The 14,284-nt window shown below is 35.9% G+C and overlaps 1 protein-coding gene across 1 annotated transcript in view; it reads left to right on the top strand.

Annotated features, from left to right (window-relative positions):
- ARHGAP15 (Rho GTPase activating protein 15) overlaps positions 1–14,284 on the top strand; it is a 759,615-nt gene that overhangs the window by 442,356 nt on the left and 302,975 nt on the right. Inside the window, exon 9 of the mRNA XM_056117651.1 lies at positions 4,473–4,595. Coding sequence (XP_055973626.1) covers positions 4,473–4,595 — 123 coding nt within the window. The remainder of the gene's footprint in view (positions 1–4,472; positions 4,596–14,284) is intronic.

Here is a 14,284-nt window from a genome sequence, read left to right as displayed (position 1 = left end):
CCAGTAAAGTGTCCTTTTATTTGCACTGTGTGATTACAAGTTTCTAAAAGTATGTGTGGGGTCACTTGGGTGCTGTGGGAAAGTGGAAGGAACAGAGCTCTGGTAGAATCAGTAGTGAAATCAGAAGCAAACTATGTCCTGATTATCATAGGCATGTGTTTAAATTTTGCTTTCCTTAATTGGTTATGTTGTATTTACTTAAAATGAACAATTTGGCAAGTTTTTCTCCCTTGACAACGGAAAAGTATAAACTGTTTTATAAGTTTGGCTGTTAAAATCAGATTTGTAAACTGCAATATTCAAAGACTTTTACTATTTTTTATAGGGATCCTGTGATGGACATGTCTTTATTACCATGTGCATTTTACATTTTTAGTTTGTATTTATAGTTATTTCAAGTTATTTGATTAATAAAAAATCATATATATGTATATTAGTCATCTATTGACTTTAACTTCTACATAACTCCTCTTAGAACAAGATGAGCAAAGTGAAAGATAGCAAAGGTCTTTGTAATTTGACTTGTCATCTGAGGACGATTATTTGTGGCATCAGGAAATGGAAGTTGACACTTCAGTCTGTGTTCAGGAAAGTCATTATTAAAGGCGTTTTTGGAGAGTTTAGTAGTTAAAAACTGCAATTGTAACCAACATTTTGATCATATTTTGATCTTTACAAGAAGGAACGAAGAGAACACAATTTAAAACTCTGTTCTTTTTTTAATCAAGTCACCTTATACACATTTCTCACATGTGGAGCCAGATGGTAGTACTGAAAATAATATATATGTATATATATATATATACATATATATTTAAGAAAAGTATCACAAGTACTAAAAAGTTTCAAAAAATAGAATTCATTATTTTTATATTCTCACATAGAATTTGCTCTAATTGGCAAAATACTTTGTTATCTCATAATTTTTAATAATTCCAAGTAGCAGGATACAGTGCTTCTTTAGCCTTGTATTTATTTTTTGACATAGAGTATGAGGAAAATTTTGAGATAAGGGCCAGAGAAATAGCTCATCGAACAGATTGCATACTTTGTATGCAGGAGGTCTGGGTTCAGTTCCCTCTACCACATGGTCCCCCAATAGAAATAAACCCCGAACACAGAACCAAGAATAGCACCCAAACACCATAGCAGTGTGTCCCCAAAACAAAAGTAAAATTTTTTGGTGAGACTAGAAATAGAAAGTGTTACCTCTCTATTAAGCTATGAAAGTTAGAATATTTCATGTCATCTCAAAAACAGATTTGGGAGCAAAGTTCTCGCAGGAGTATAAATTTTTCCTATAAATTATTGTGTTTATTCTCTCTCCAAAACTAGAATTCTAATCCAAGGCCTTAACCTAGAACTATTAGATACAGCAGATCAAATGCCACTGATTGTCATTATAATGACAGAACCAAGATGAAAGTTGGAAGGCATCATGTAAGCATGTACTATATTAGGATGCTCAGAATAACTGAGTGATAAATTTGAAACAGTTAATGCCAGATATTCATGGTGCTGTAAAAACAATTGATGTTTGCATGGGCCTTAAGTACACATGCTATTTTTTCAAAAATGACCTGAGATTAATTCCTCCTCTATGACCCCTTAGTCTCTTATGGTTTTTGCTCCTTACTATACCATCTTATAATTAATTACATAGGCCATATGCAATTTATCCATGACATTTAAATCAAAATCCTCTATCCACTTAGTAGGTTGTCAACTTGTATGTGAAATTTTATCATCTAAATATCCACTATCCAGAAATACTTTATCCACCACATATGTGATTTAAAATTTTCTAATAACCACATTTTAAAAATTGGTAAGACTATTTTAATAATCCATTGCATTTAACTAAAATATTAAAATATTGGGCAATAGCACAGCAGGTAGGGTGTTTGCCTTGTATACAACTGACCCAAGTTCGATTTTTCTGTCCCTCTCGGAGAGCCCAGCAAGGTACCGATAGTATCTCGCCCACATGGCAAAGCCTGGTAAGCTACCCATGACATATTCGACATGCCAGAAACAGTAACAACTAGTCTCACAATGGAAATTTTATTGTCGCAACTCGATGAACAATGGGAGAACAGTGCAGTGCTATTAAAAATATTATTATTTTAATCTAAAGCCTAAGCTATGATTCACATGTGCAAAGGCCATAAGTGTCTAGTGGCTACCATATTGCATAGCATAAATCTAAAATAGATCTCACAAAATTTTCAACTATATAGAAATGATGATATATGTAGATTATATATGTTGAAATAAATATGTAATACTTTTCATACACAGCTCAATAGTCTGGTCATCAGGCTGTCTTGATCCTCAATGACATTGACAGAGAACGCTGAAGTTATCTACATCTCTCACACTGTTTTTTACTTTTCTGCAAGACACACTATTGGGATGCTCTCAACAACAGAAGTAGTCTACAACCTTGTTAAATGATACACTTTTGTGACTCCTCACATTCAGTGAATCAATTGTGAGATCACATGTGGATACACAGTTTTTAGAAAAAAAACAAATTATTAAAATAATACTTGGGGAATTTTCTCAGTTCCTTTATATTTTCCAAGTTTATTCAAATATAAATAAACAAAAATTGAGTGGGACATGTAACTTTTAGTTTGCATTTGGGCAATAAATCTCAAAGGGAGCAATTTTGTACCTTTTACTCCCCCAAAGATATTTATCTATCACAACCCAATGACAGTTTTTATTATCGCAACAGAGGAGGTAGCAGATACATGGTGTTTAGAGAACAGGGAGACTGTTCAACATCCCACACATTATGCACAGAGTAACATCCTACAAGAAAAGAACTATCTGCTTTCAAGCATCAGGGTGCCAAGGTTGAAAACTCTACTTTTAGGTAATATGAAGCTATGATCCTTTTAGTGACAAGTACTGCCCCAGTTCAGTATTTAATGGTGCCTAATTCTATATGGTTATCATGGTACTCCTTTGTATTTGAGGGAGGAGGAGTGCTGGAACATTATATGACTGAAACCCAGTCATGGTAATCTTGTATAATCCAGTTATCTATTATTGGGTCCTCAGGTTTATTTACAGCTCTTGAAAAATGGAAATAGTGCTACAATGTATATAGGGGTACAAATGCAAAGTAGTGTCTTTGGGCCCAAGAGTATTTTAAATGAGTAAGTTCTTGGTATTTTATGCTTTGTCCTTTCATTAATCTTTTAATAAATTTGAACACCATTGAAACATACTATGAAACTGTCACCGTATTATGTTTCACGATTCACATATTTGCCCTAACTTTCTCATCTTTAAAATGGATAGAATACTTTTACATGCTTCAGAATAGCATTGAGAATTGATTCAATGAATACCCAGTGAGCATACACTATATGTTAAATAGTTTTAAGGTATTAACATTATTATGAGCAACATTTGCTCAAGTAGATAAAATCACTGCCCATATGTAGTTTAGAGCGAGAGAGGATTAAGTCATATGTAGCATTCAGCACATAGTAAGGCCTGTCCATATTTTTCTATACTATTAACATCTGAATGTTGTCTTATCAAGATGTGATCTGAGAGGAACAGAGCCTATAGGCACCCAATAAAGTGTCACATATCCTCACATTATGTCTACAATTGAATTAGATAGCTGAGGACTCAGATCCAATCTCTATTCTATATCACAGAAACAATAAATTTCTATTTGTCATCAGTTGGACACACAAAGGCATCTAGCTTCCACACTTAATGAGGGTTCAGACTTTAAGTGTTAATATTGACCGCCATTAAATTCATAGATTGATGATGAGCAGCTATTCATTCATCCAAAGCTTTTTCAGTAACAAATTTGTCATACAACTAACTTTCAAAATAAAGCAGAAAAATGTGAAACCGAGATTAAGAGACTGACCGAGATATAGGAAAAAATCTGAGTTTGTGTTTCAGAATTGGGACAGGAAATTTCTCACCCTTAAAGAGAACAAGAAATATTGCTCAGAATAGAGTTTTTTTTGGTAGACATAAAAAGATTGACAAAATTATTTGGACAACCAGGATCTTTGAAAATTCCTGATTATCAAGAGATAATATACAATCATAATTAGTTGAAGTTAACCATTCTAAAGAGATGTTCCTCCTAATTTAGATGACTTTTTACTCTGAACATGATTTTGTGTGTAGATGCAGTAGATGAACTTATCCTAATAAAAGTTATCATGTTAACTATGAGGATATGAGTATGAAAATAAATTGTGAATACTTAATGTGAACTACATTCTCATTTCACATTCATGGTGCAACAAAGTTAATATTTCAGTACAGGCAAATTTTACGTGTATGCCCTGTCTAAACTGAATGGACTGAGCTATCAATTCAGGTATTTGTTCTATAACTACTGTTTTCTATTCCTATTTGCATAAAGTAATAATCATAAAGGAGAAATTTACTGAATGCCTCTGACTTTTTTAAATCTCCAGTGTTCAGACTGCATCACAGTGCTTCTGATACAAGCGACAAAAACCGAGTTAAAAGCAGATTAAAGAAGTTTATTACCCGAAGACCTTCTCTGAAAACTCTGCAAGAAAAAGGACTTATTAAAGGTATAGAACATTTAATTCTTTTACTGTAACTGATAAATGAAGGTACCTCTGTGTCCATAACTATTCAGTTCTACAGAAATATTAGGATATCCTATTCTTAGTAGGTTTGTTATTAAAATTTCTGCTATACAATAGAGTAAAGCAATTGAAAAAAATTAATCCCAAGTAAATAAAGGTGGATCATTTAAAAGTACCTAGTTTTACCAATAGATGTTCTAGACTTTGCATGAGGTAAGAAAAGATATCCTAACGTTCCCTCAGATTGTTAAACTAGAGACATGGGACATGGATTTGAGATTGGGAGTTAAGATAGGCTATTCTCATCTGAAATGGTATATTTTGGCAAATATTACTTTTGTTTTCTTTGTTTTTTTGTTATGGGGCTACATCCGGCAATGTTTAGGAGTTATTCCTAGATCTTCTTTAAGAAATTATTCCTGGTGTTGCTCCAGGGATCATATGGGATACCAGGTATCAAATCTGGGTTGGTGCACGCAAGGCAAGTGTCTTATCTGCTATACTGTTGCTCTGGTCCCAACCTTGGCAAGCATAACCTAAGAACACAAAATCACCTAAATCATCTTAACAACAAGAACAGGAAAAAATGTCTCTGGTTTTAGCTTAGTTTTTAAGTCTTAAGAACTTTTTTATTCACTTGTCACTTGAATAAAAATTATTTTGTTGGAATCCAGACCAATTTTTTTTTAGAAAAACAGCAAAATCAAAAGTTTTTTAAAATTTAGTGGCAGACTTCAGACTAATGAAAAACCTTAAGCTTAATAACTATACTCTTCTGGAACTGGTTTCAGAAAGCAGCAGTGGAACTGAATGCCAAATGCAGTTCTCATACTGATGTAGTGGAACGGCTAAACATACTCCTATCTCAGAGTACCATTAAATGTTCACCATAGTTGGCCAATGAGTCAGCATTCATTAGTAGGGCTATGGATAATCTATGTGAAATTCTGATTTGATAAGCTTCCATTGTTGTCTTCTGTGGAATTTTCTTCCAAATACAGATCAAGTTATGCAAATATAGTCACTTCTTAGGTTTCTTGTTTCAGTTTGAATGTGAACTCTTTCATTAAATGTTTTATTGAGATTTTTTCAAACTAATCATTCAATTTATCATTAAATTGATTAAACAATTTTTGTTAACAGTCAAGTTTTGTATTCTAACTCCATTTTCTCAGCATATCTGAGGTACAGACTTAGAAAAAAATACAATCAGTATTTTTATCAGTTCTGGAAAATAATGAGATAAATAAATGATTGATGGTTAAATTGTTTATTTCCTCAAGTTAAATAATCTGTCTTCCAAACAGAAGCTTTATAAAGAGGGAAAATGGCCATTAAAGTTGTTCTGTACCTGCTTTAAATATCAATCTTTAAACTGTCTAATCTTCCAAACCTGGAATTAAGGACTTTATTTCAGATGTGAGAAAACTGGATTTGGTTGTTTGGGACTTGCAAGTTTGTTCCCTGTTATGAAGAGGGCCTCTGCAGGGTCACTGCTTTTTCAAAGTGTTTGCTCTGTCATGTAATATTACCAACAGGTTGAGAAGGCTGAGTTTTGAATCCAGCCAGCAATTATTGTGGACCTACTGCAGGAGAGGAAGAGTTGTCCTTTATTAACTTTATAATCCCTGGCAGAATAATATCCACAGGATACTTTATATGAAAAGGAAATTTCCAAGTATCATGCATATGAGCTCACTCTTAAACTCTTTCTTTAAAACAAACTTTTTTTTTTTAATTCATAGACGCCTAACAAATATATGATCACATACTGATTGAAATCCTCGCTTACTGGGGGTGGGAGCTTTTTCTAATTTCATTAATGAAACTAATGAGAATGGTTCATTGTGATATCAAAAATGGAATATCAGTAATTAATTTCAATATACCTCATTAAAGATAGGTTTAACAGATCATTCTAAATGATCCCTCAATAAAAAGGCATCTTTGTTGCAGAAGTGAGTATAATAGTCATTGTCTATCGCAGTAGTAGCTTCTGAAAACCCTTTCATTTCTCCAAGTTTATTTACATCTGCCAAGAAAATGAGGGCAATTTTTAAATGAATAAATCTATAGCATTCAGCCTCTTTGAAACAAAAAACAAAACAGTTTAAAATGTAAATTATAGACAAGAAGGAACATTATAGGGTGGTAGGTGTGTTTGGATGTAATATCTACTTGTTTTTGGAACTGAAGTAATACCTCTTTTTCATCTGCCAAACCACCTTATGTAATCTTTCAAATAACAGCCTTGACATCCAAGAACAGAAAAAAAAGCATTTGGCAGTATGATTTTAAAAAAACTATATTGTTTGTTTTTTTTAAAAATCAAACAGAAAAAAAGAGTGTTTCCTAATATCAAGAACACAGATTTAGGACTGAATATTTAGAAAGTAGTTTCTTTCATCTTAATGTAAATAGAACCATACTGGATAGTATTACTAGAAGCTGGAAATACTGCACTACTACTGTTTTTTAAAGTTAATACATATTATTATTAACATTAATTTTAAAATTAATACATAATTATTAAGGAAGTAAACTAATTGAAGATTAATGAGTTGGGGATATCTCAAAGGGTTGGAGCACATGTTTTGAATATAGGCGACCTAAGTTTGATCTCTGAATTGCATGCTTCCCTTGCTCTACCAGGATTGATTGATCCTTTAACACCTCTGGGTATGCTCCCTGATTCCCTGAAAAAAAGGAAAGATTAAATTTACTCATGATTTATTGTGAAAGCAGTACAATCTTGCCTCAACTCTATTTGCTCTTGAGGGTATACTATGAAGAGTTTCTTTTCTTAATTCTTCTGGTGATTAACTAAAATTTGATGTTATGTTATTTAATATAGGCTAATTTGCTTTGCTAATGTATCACTGTATTACTGTCATCCCATTGTTTGTTGATTTACTTCAGCGGGAGCAAGTAACATCTCCATTTGTCCCAGCCCTGAGATTTTAGCAGCCTCTCCTTACTCGTCTTTCCCAATGATTGGAAGTTCTTTCAGGGTCAGGAGAATAAGATCTGTTATAGTTACTAATTTTGGCATATCAAATATGCCACGAGGAGCTAGCCAGGCACTGCACGTGTGGGCAGGATACTCTCGGTAGCTTAGCAGCCTCTGCAAGAGGCATATATATATGTATTTCTCTCTATGGTTTGTTGCCTACTGTCTGAACTCCAGCAAACGTGGTATGGTAATTATGGGAAATGGGTAGGAAGTGTCTTAAGATGTGTCGTGCGTCCCTTTGCAGCCTTGTGGTCAGGAAAGTGGCCTGGAGCATGGCAATGGTTGGGTAATGGAGGTCGGCTGCTGGGGCTGGGTCCCTTGGAGTGGGGAGGACTCTCGCCCGCCCCCATCTGGGGTGCTTTGAGCGAAAACAGCTTGGTGTGGAATCCAATACATTTGCTAATGTATTCCTCATAAATTGAGACATTATAATATTAAATAAAAGATAACACATTATCTCAAATACCTTTGCAAGATACATGATTTTAGCTCAGATCAACTAGACATCAACTACATATTCCTTTTCCTTTTCAGTACTCATAGTCAAATACCATATCATTGTTTATGTTTCTGTTAAAATATAATTTTCAATATATTTATATCTCTAGGGGGCATGGTGTCTCCAGCAGGTCAATCTGTACCTGTGAGGCGAGTGCATCAGCAGCTTGATGGCGCCTTCAGACTTCCAGACAACCTAAAATTGCTGCTGTGCCTTTGGCCAGAACCCAAAAACTTGGGGCAAAGTTTAACAAGAAAGTAAATGGCCAAAAATAAGGTATGTGGGAGACAAACCCACAAACCACCTCCGATTCAGCTATAAAATTGGAGGCATGGACTCTCTGTTCCTGATCGAACTGCTTAAGGACCATGATCCCAGAGACTCAGAAACAAATCTTGGAACCCAAAGGCTTTTGGCAGAAATGCGTCCAGTCCCTGCAGTAGGTTACCGGTGCTGGGCCACCCCAGTTGGGAATAGGTTTCGTGTCTTGTCCTGTTCCCCCTGGTCGCCCAGTGGCCGCCATCCTCCAGAGGCCACTGGACAGTCAGGTTTGGGCCTGCAGTGATGATACACACAGGGCCTCATGGTATGGGGGTGGAGCTAGCCCTTTCCTCCCTGTCCCAAAGAGACCCTCAAGTTGCCACCCATGAATAGCCTCTCTGGCTCCTGATCAAGCTGCTTAACGGCCATGATCCCAGAGTCTCAGAAACAAATCTTGAAACCTTGCGGCTTTTGGCAGAAATGCGTCCAGACCCTGCAGTAGGTTACTGTTGCCGGGCCACCCCAGGAGGGAAAGGGTGCTGTCCCTCTGCCTGCTCCCCCTTAGCAGCTCAGTGGCCACCATTCGCCAGAGGCCATTGGACAGTCAGGTGTGAGCCCGCAGTGATGAGACACGCGGGGCCTCACGGGATGGGCGTGGAGTTGGCCCTCCCCCCCACCCACCCACCCCAACAAGACACCAAGTCACCGTCAACAAAAAACCTCTCTGGCTCCAGATCAAGCTGTTTAATGGCCATGATCCCAGAGACTCAGAAACAAATCTTGAAACCCAGCGGCTTTTGGCAGAAATGTGTCCAGTTCCTGCAGTTGGTTACTGGCGCTGGGACAACCCAGATGGGAATAGGTTTCAGGCCTTGGCCTGTTCCACGTGGGGGCCCAGTGGCCACCATCCTCCAGAGGCCACTGAACAGTCAGGTTTGGGCCCGCAGTGACGAGACATGTGGGGCCTCACGGGATGGGGGTGGAGCTGGCCCTTTCCTCCCCATCCCAACAAGAGCCCGAGTCCCACGAACAGCCTCTCTGGCTCCTGATCAAGCTGCTTAATGGTCATGATCCCAAAGACTCAGAAACAAATCACGGAACCCAGTGGCTTTTGGCAAAAATGCATCCAGACTCCACAGTAGGTTACTGTCGCTGGGCCACCCCAAGGTGGGGTGGGTGCTGTCCCTCCACCTGCTCCCCCTTGGCAGCTCGGTGGCCACCATCTGCCAGAGGCCACTGGACAGTCAGATTTGGGCCCACAGTGACGAGACACAGGGGGCCTCATGGGATGGGGGTGGTGCTGGCTGTCCCAATGAGACCCCGAGTCGCCGCCCACGAATGGCCTTTCTGGCTCCTGATCAAGCTACTGAACGGCCATGACCCAAGAGACTCAGGAAAAAATCTCGGAACCCAGCAGGTTTTGGCAGAAATCCCTCCAGATTTAAGTGTTAAAATTTCTGAATTTCAAAATCACGCAGCCACTACTGCAGCCACGTAACATCATGTTATTCATAACCAGCAATAGAAAACAAATTGTCTACTGTTGCCTTTTCAGGAGATCTGAATGTTGGGGTAAAATCTCAAATAATAATCGTGGGTCTGGTGTCAAAATATTGAATGTAATCAAAGTACAGAGAGAGTAATGTGGAAATCATCTGCCCTACAGGTAGGGGGAGGATGTTGGATGGGGGTATATTGGGTTATTTGGAAGTGGAGAATGGCCACTGGTGAAGGGACGGGTGTTTTATTGTATGACCGAGACCTAAATCCGAAAGTGTTGTAACTGCTCTCACGGTGATTCAATAAATAATATTATAAAAAAATTAAAAAAAAAATAAGGGCTGGAGCGATAGCACAGCGGGTAGGGCATTTGCCTTACAAGCGGCCGACATGGCCGACCCGAGTTCAATTCCTCCGCCCCTCTCGGAGAGCCCGGCAAGCTACCGAGAGTATTCGATATGCCAGACACAGTAACAACAAAGTCTCCAATGGAGACGTTACTGGGCCCGCTCGAGCAAATCGACGATCAACGGGAGGGCCTTTACCTTTTATAAAAAAATAAAAAGTATATATATTTATATCTCTAATGTCCTATTAACCACATAAAATTGAAATTTTATGCCTTAATTGACAAACTTACCAGCTAAAGAACTTAGTTCTCCTTCCTTCTCTTATCTTCTCTACGTTTGCTGTTGAAATCCTTACTTGTACAGTATGAAAAACTAAAATACATTATCCTCTGTTTTCTACAGTTGTGACTTACTTAAGAGATTAATTTAAAAGTTAAAAATAAAAGCAAATTCATAGAATTATGTTTATATGGAGACATTTACAGCATTACCAAAAATTAAATGTCATACTCTGCTTTTATATGTGAATAATGACAAAGATGTTCCTTTCTTTTATATCTGAAGATTATATAACAGTAAGTTTGTGATGTTTTACAACATCAAACACATCTACTATTTTTCTCACTATTTGTATAAATTTAAAAAATTAGTCACCATCACTTGCTTTATACTGATCATATAAATATAAGAATTTTGGCAAAGTAACTTGTCTGATTGAAATAATATATCATGGGTTCAATGTTATCTGTTACAAGTCAACCAGATTATAATGATTTTGTTTTTGAGTTTATGTCCCTCCATTTGCTAATCATCATGCTCTCTTAGATCCTATTTTTTCAATTGTTACTTGCTTAAGCAAACACCCCAAGATTTCTTATGTTTTATAATATCATTATTGCGCTTATATAGCTAAACGATGCATGCATTCTAATTTTCAGCTTCTTTTTTTCTCCCACAATATATTCTAAACTTCTTTGGCATCTAGATCCAATTAAGATTGGTTACTTCTGTGCTTCTCCTGCAACACACTATGATTTTCTTTGATGCTGTTCTGAGTTTTTGTCATTGCTCTGACTCCCCTGTCTTTGACTTCAGAGATGAATTTAAAAGTTAAAACTAAAAGCAAATTCAGAGGATTATGATTACATGGAGACATTTATGGCATTAACAAAAATTAAATGTCATCCTGATAAATATGTATGGACATAATATTGATAAATATGTATGGGCATAATAATATATAGTAGTATCGTATGCAATCATATAGTCTCTAGAATTCAGACTTGCAGGTTCAATTTTTATTCTTGTTAGTTTTAATGTTTCTTTCAAAATAATTTGTAGTTTTATCCTTTTCTTGAGATTCTATATTCAAGGTAATATGTATAGATAAAAGAACTATTTTGATATAAGTTGCTTGGCATTCAGTTTAAAGAATTATGTTTCTTATCCACTCTGACAAATATTTTTCTATATTTTTGAAAAATTGTTCTATATGTTGACCAGTGTCTCTCAATCACTTTTCTGTTTTTTCTTCTGGGATATTTATATTATGAGTAAATTTATATTATATTATATTTTATTAATTTATATTATGAGTGGGCTGGAGTGATAGCACAGCGGTAGGGAGTTTGCCTTGAGCACAGCCAGCCCGGCCGAGCCAGGTTCAATTTCTCTGCCCCTCTCAGAGAGCCCAGCAAGCTACCGAGAGTATCTTTCCCGCATGGCAAAACCTGGCAAGCTACCCATGACATATTTAATATGTCAAACACAGTAACAACAAGTCTCAAAAAATGGAGACGTTACTGGGCCCGCTTGAACAAATTGATGAACAACAGGAGGACAGTGTGTTTATATGAGTTTTTAATTTATCTGTATTGATGTTTCACATACCTGAATTTTTTTTTCATTTTATCAGCATGCATGTATATTGATTTATATTAATTTTTAGCAATTATGCATTTTATTTTCTAGGTATCTTTCTCATTCCTTGTTCTTTCATTCATGAAATATGCAGAAAAAAATTTTGCTGACCACTTTAAACTTCTCTTATTAGTGAGGATAGTACTCAATAAGAAATAACAGGAAAAATACCTCCATTTTCTGATTCCTGTTCTTGGTTATAATTGTTGCTTTGGACTTTTTTTTTATTTTAAATGTTTCTTCTAGTCTTTGAATCTTGAGTTTTATTCAGGATCTTCTTCATTCATGTCTTATAGTATTTTGATCACTTCAGGGAACTGACTTAAATGTTTGATAGACAATGGTTGCCATTTTGTTATGTAATGATACTCTCAAATTTTGTATACCTGAGAGAGCTTGTCAATGATACAGTTTTGCTTAGAATCGTCTGTACAGGCTCTCACTGTCCTCCTGTTGTTCATTGATTTGCTCAAGCGGGCCCAGTAACGTCTCCATTGGAGACTTTGTTGTTACTGTGTCTAGCATATCGAATACGTCCTGGGGAGCTTGCCAGGCTCTCCGAGAGGGGCGGAGGAATCAAACTCAGGTTGGCCATGTTGGCTGTGTGCAAGGCAAACGCCCTTCCCGCTCTGCTATCGCTCTAGCCCTCACACATCCCTCAAATATAAAATAATTCCAAAGAATGTAAAATGTTGAGTGGTGTGTGTGTGTGTGTGTGTGTGTGTGTGTGTGTACACGCAATATTTCTCAATATATAAAATTTAGAATTCAACTAAGGGAGATTTGCAGCCATTTCTACCTTTTACTAGCTATTCAACTTAATTCCCAGTGATTGCCTTTTTCGTTAATAAAATTTTCACTATTTAAATGAAATTATTTAAATGAAATAATTTATGTGAAAATTTTGACATAGTAGTAACCTATTTATCTTGGTCATGCAGCAATTATTTTCCACTTTTCATTCCACACTTGTTTCTAATCTTTTTCTTTCCTTTTTTTCTTTATGAACTAGATTTATGAGGAATATTATTACTGGGATAACTTTAGGAGACCAGACATAAGTATTTGTTTAAAATTTAAGAAATCAATCCAGACCTATATCAAGAAAAGGCAGCAGTGACTTGCTTAGTATAAAGTACATAAATAATTTGAGGGTGGTTTGTGTTTACTATTTTGTTAATTTTTTATTATGGTGTTTTTGCATGTAACTGTGCATGGTTTAGTTTATTTTCCTAGAAACATCTATAGTGTCATTTACTTGATGAATAATTTAAATAATCACCTGCAAATACAAACTTGTTTTTTAAAGTTTGTATTGTGTTACAAAGTAATGTTTTACAAATTATATATTTGTAAATATGTCTGTTTTCTAGAAAAGTAAAAACTTTGTATTTAGATTGCAGAACTAAGTTGTCAGTCCAAAATTTACTACAGCAGTCATGATTATAAATAGTTTTATGAAATAGTTGCATAGTAGTAATATTCTCTTATGGAAAGTGTTTCCTTAAAAATTCATTAGAGCTTAATAAGAGATTGTAAACTTTCATAACATTGCTAATTTAAGCAACACTGTAATACACCTTTGAGTCCAGGCATGCTCCAACTTTGCCACTTTATCAGAGTTAGCCTGAGAATAATTATATTTGAATTTATATACTGGGGCATGGGTCTATCATTACTTTGGCTTGAAATACTATCACAACTTCCACAATATGCACTAATGTGCTTAAAAATATCTTGTAAATCTTCTTTTCCTTAAACTTCTTTATGGTTCATAATTGAACTGTGATCCTTACGTGTGAGCTATGTCATGATTTAATATTAGCCAAAATTAATAGCCAATCTTAAGCTTCTTTATCTTGGCCTACAAGCTTCATGGTTCCTTTGCATTTATAGTTTCCAGGCAGTTTCTGTTATTTAAGGGCTCTTGAGAGCAAATGTGTTGGTAATAGAGTACCACATAGCTAGCTTTTGTTCAATAATAAAATACAGGTCAGCATGAGAGATGGCAAATGTTGAGGAGAAAGTGCACCTGAGTAGCAGGTTAAGTCATGTATTTTAAAAGCCTGTTATCCAAGGAGGAAATGATCTAGGTTTTATAAGATATAAAACGCAAAATAAGTTTGAA

The sequence above is a fragment of the Sorex fumeus genome, unplaced genomic scaffold (assembly GCF_029834395.1).
Source record: "Sorex fumeus unplaced genomic scaffold, SorFum_2.1 ptg000035l, whole genome shotgun sequence".
Taxonomy (NCBI): Eukaryota; Metazoa; Chordata; class Mammalia; order Eulipotyphla; family Soricidae; genus Sorex; species Sorex fumeus.
This window is presented reverse-complemented; position numbering and strand designations above follow the sequence as displayed.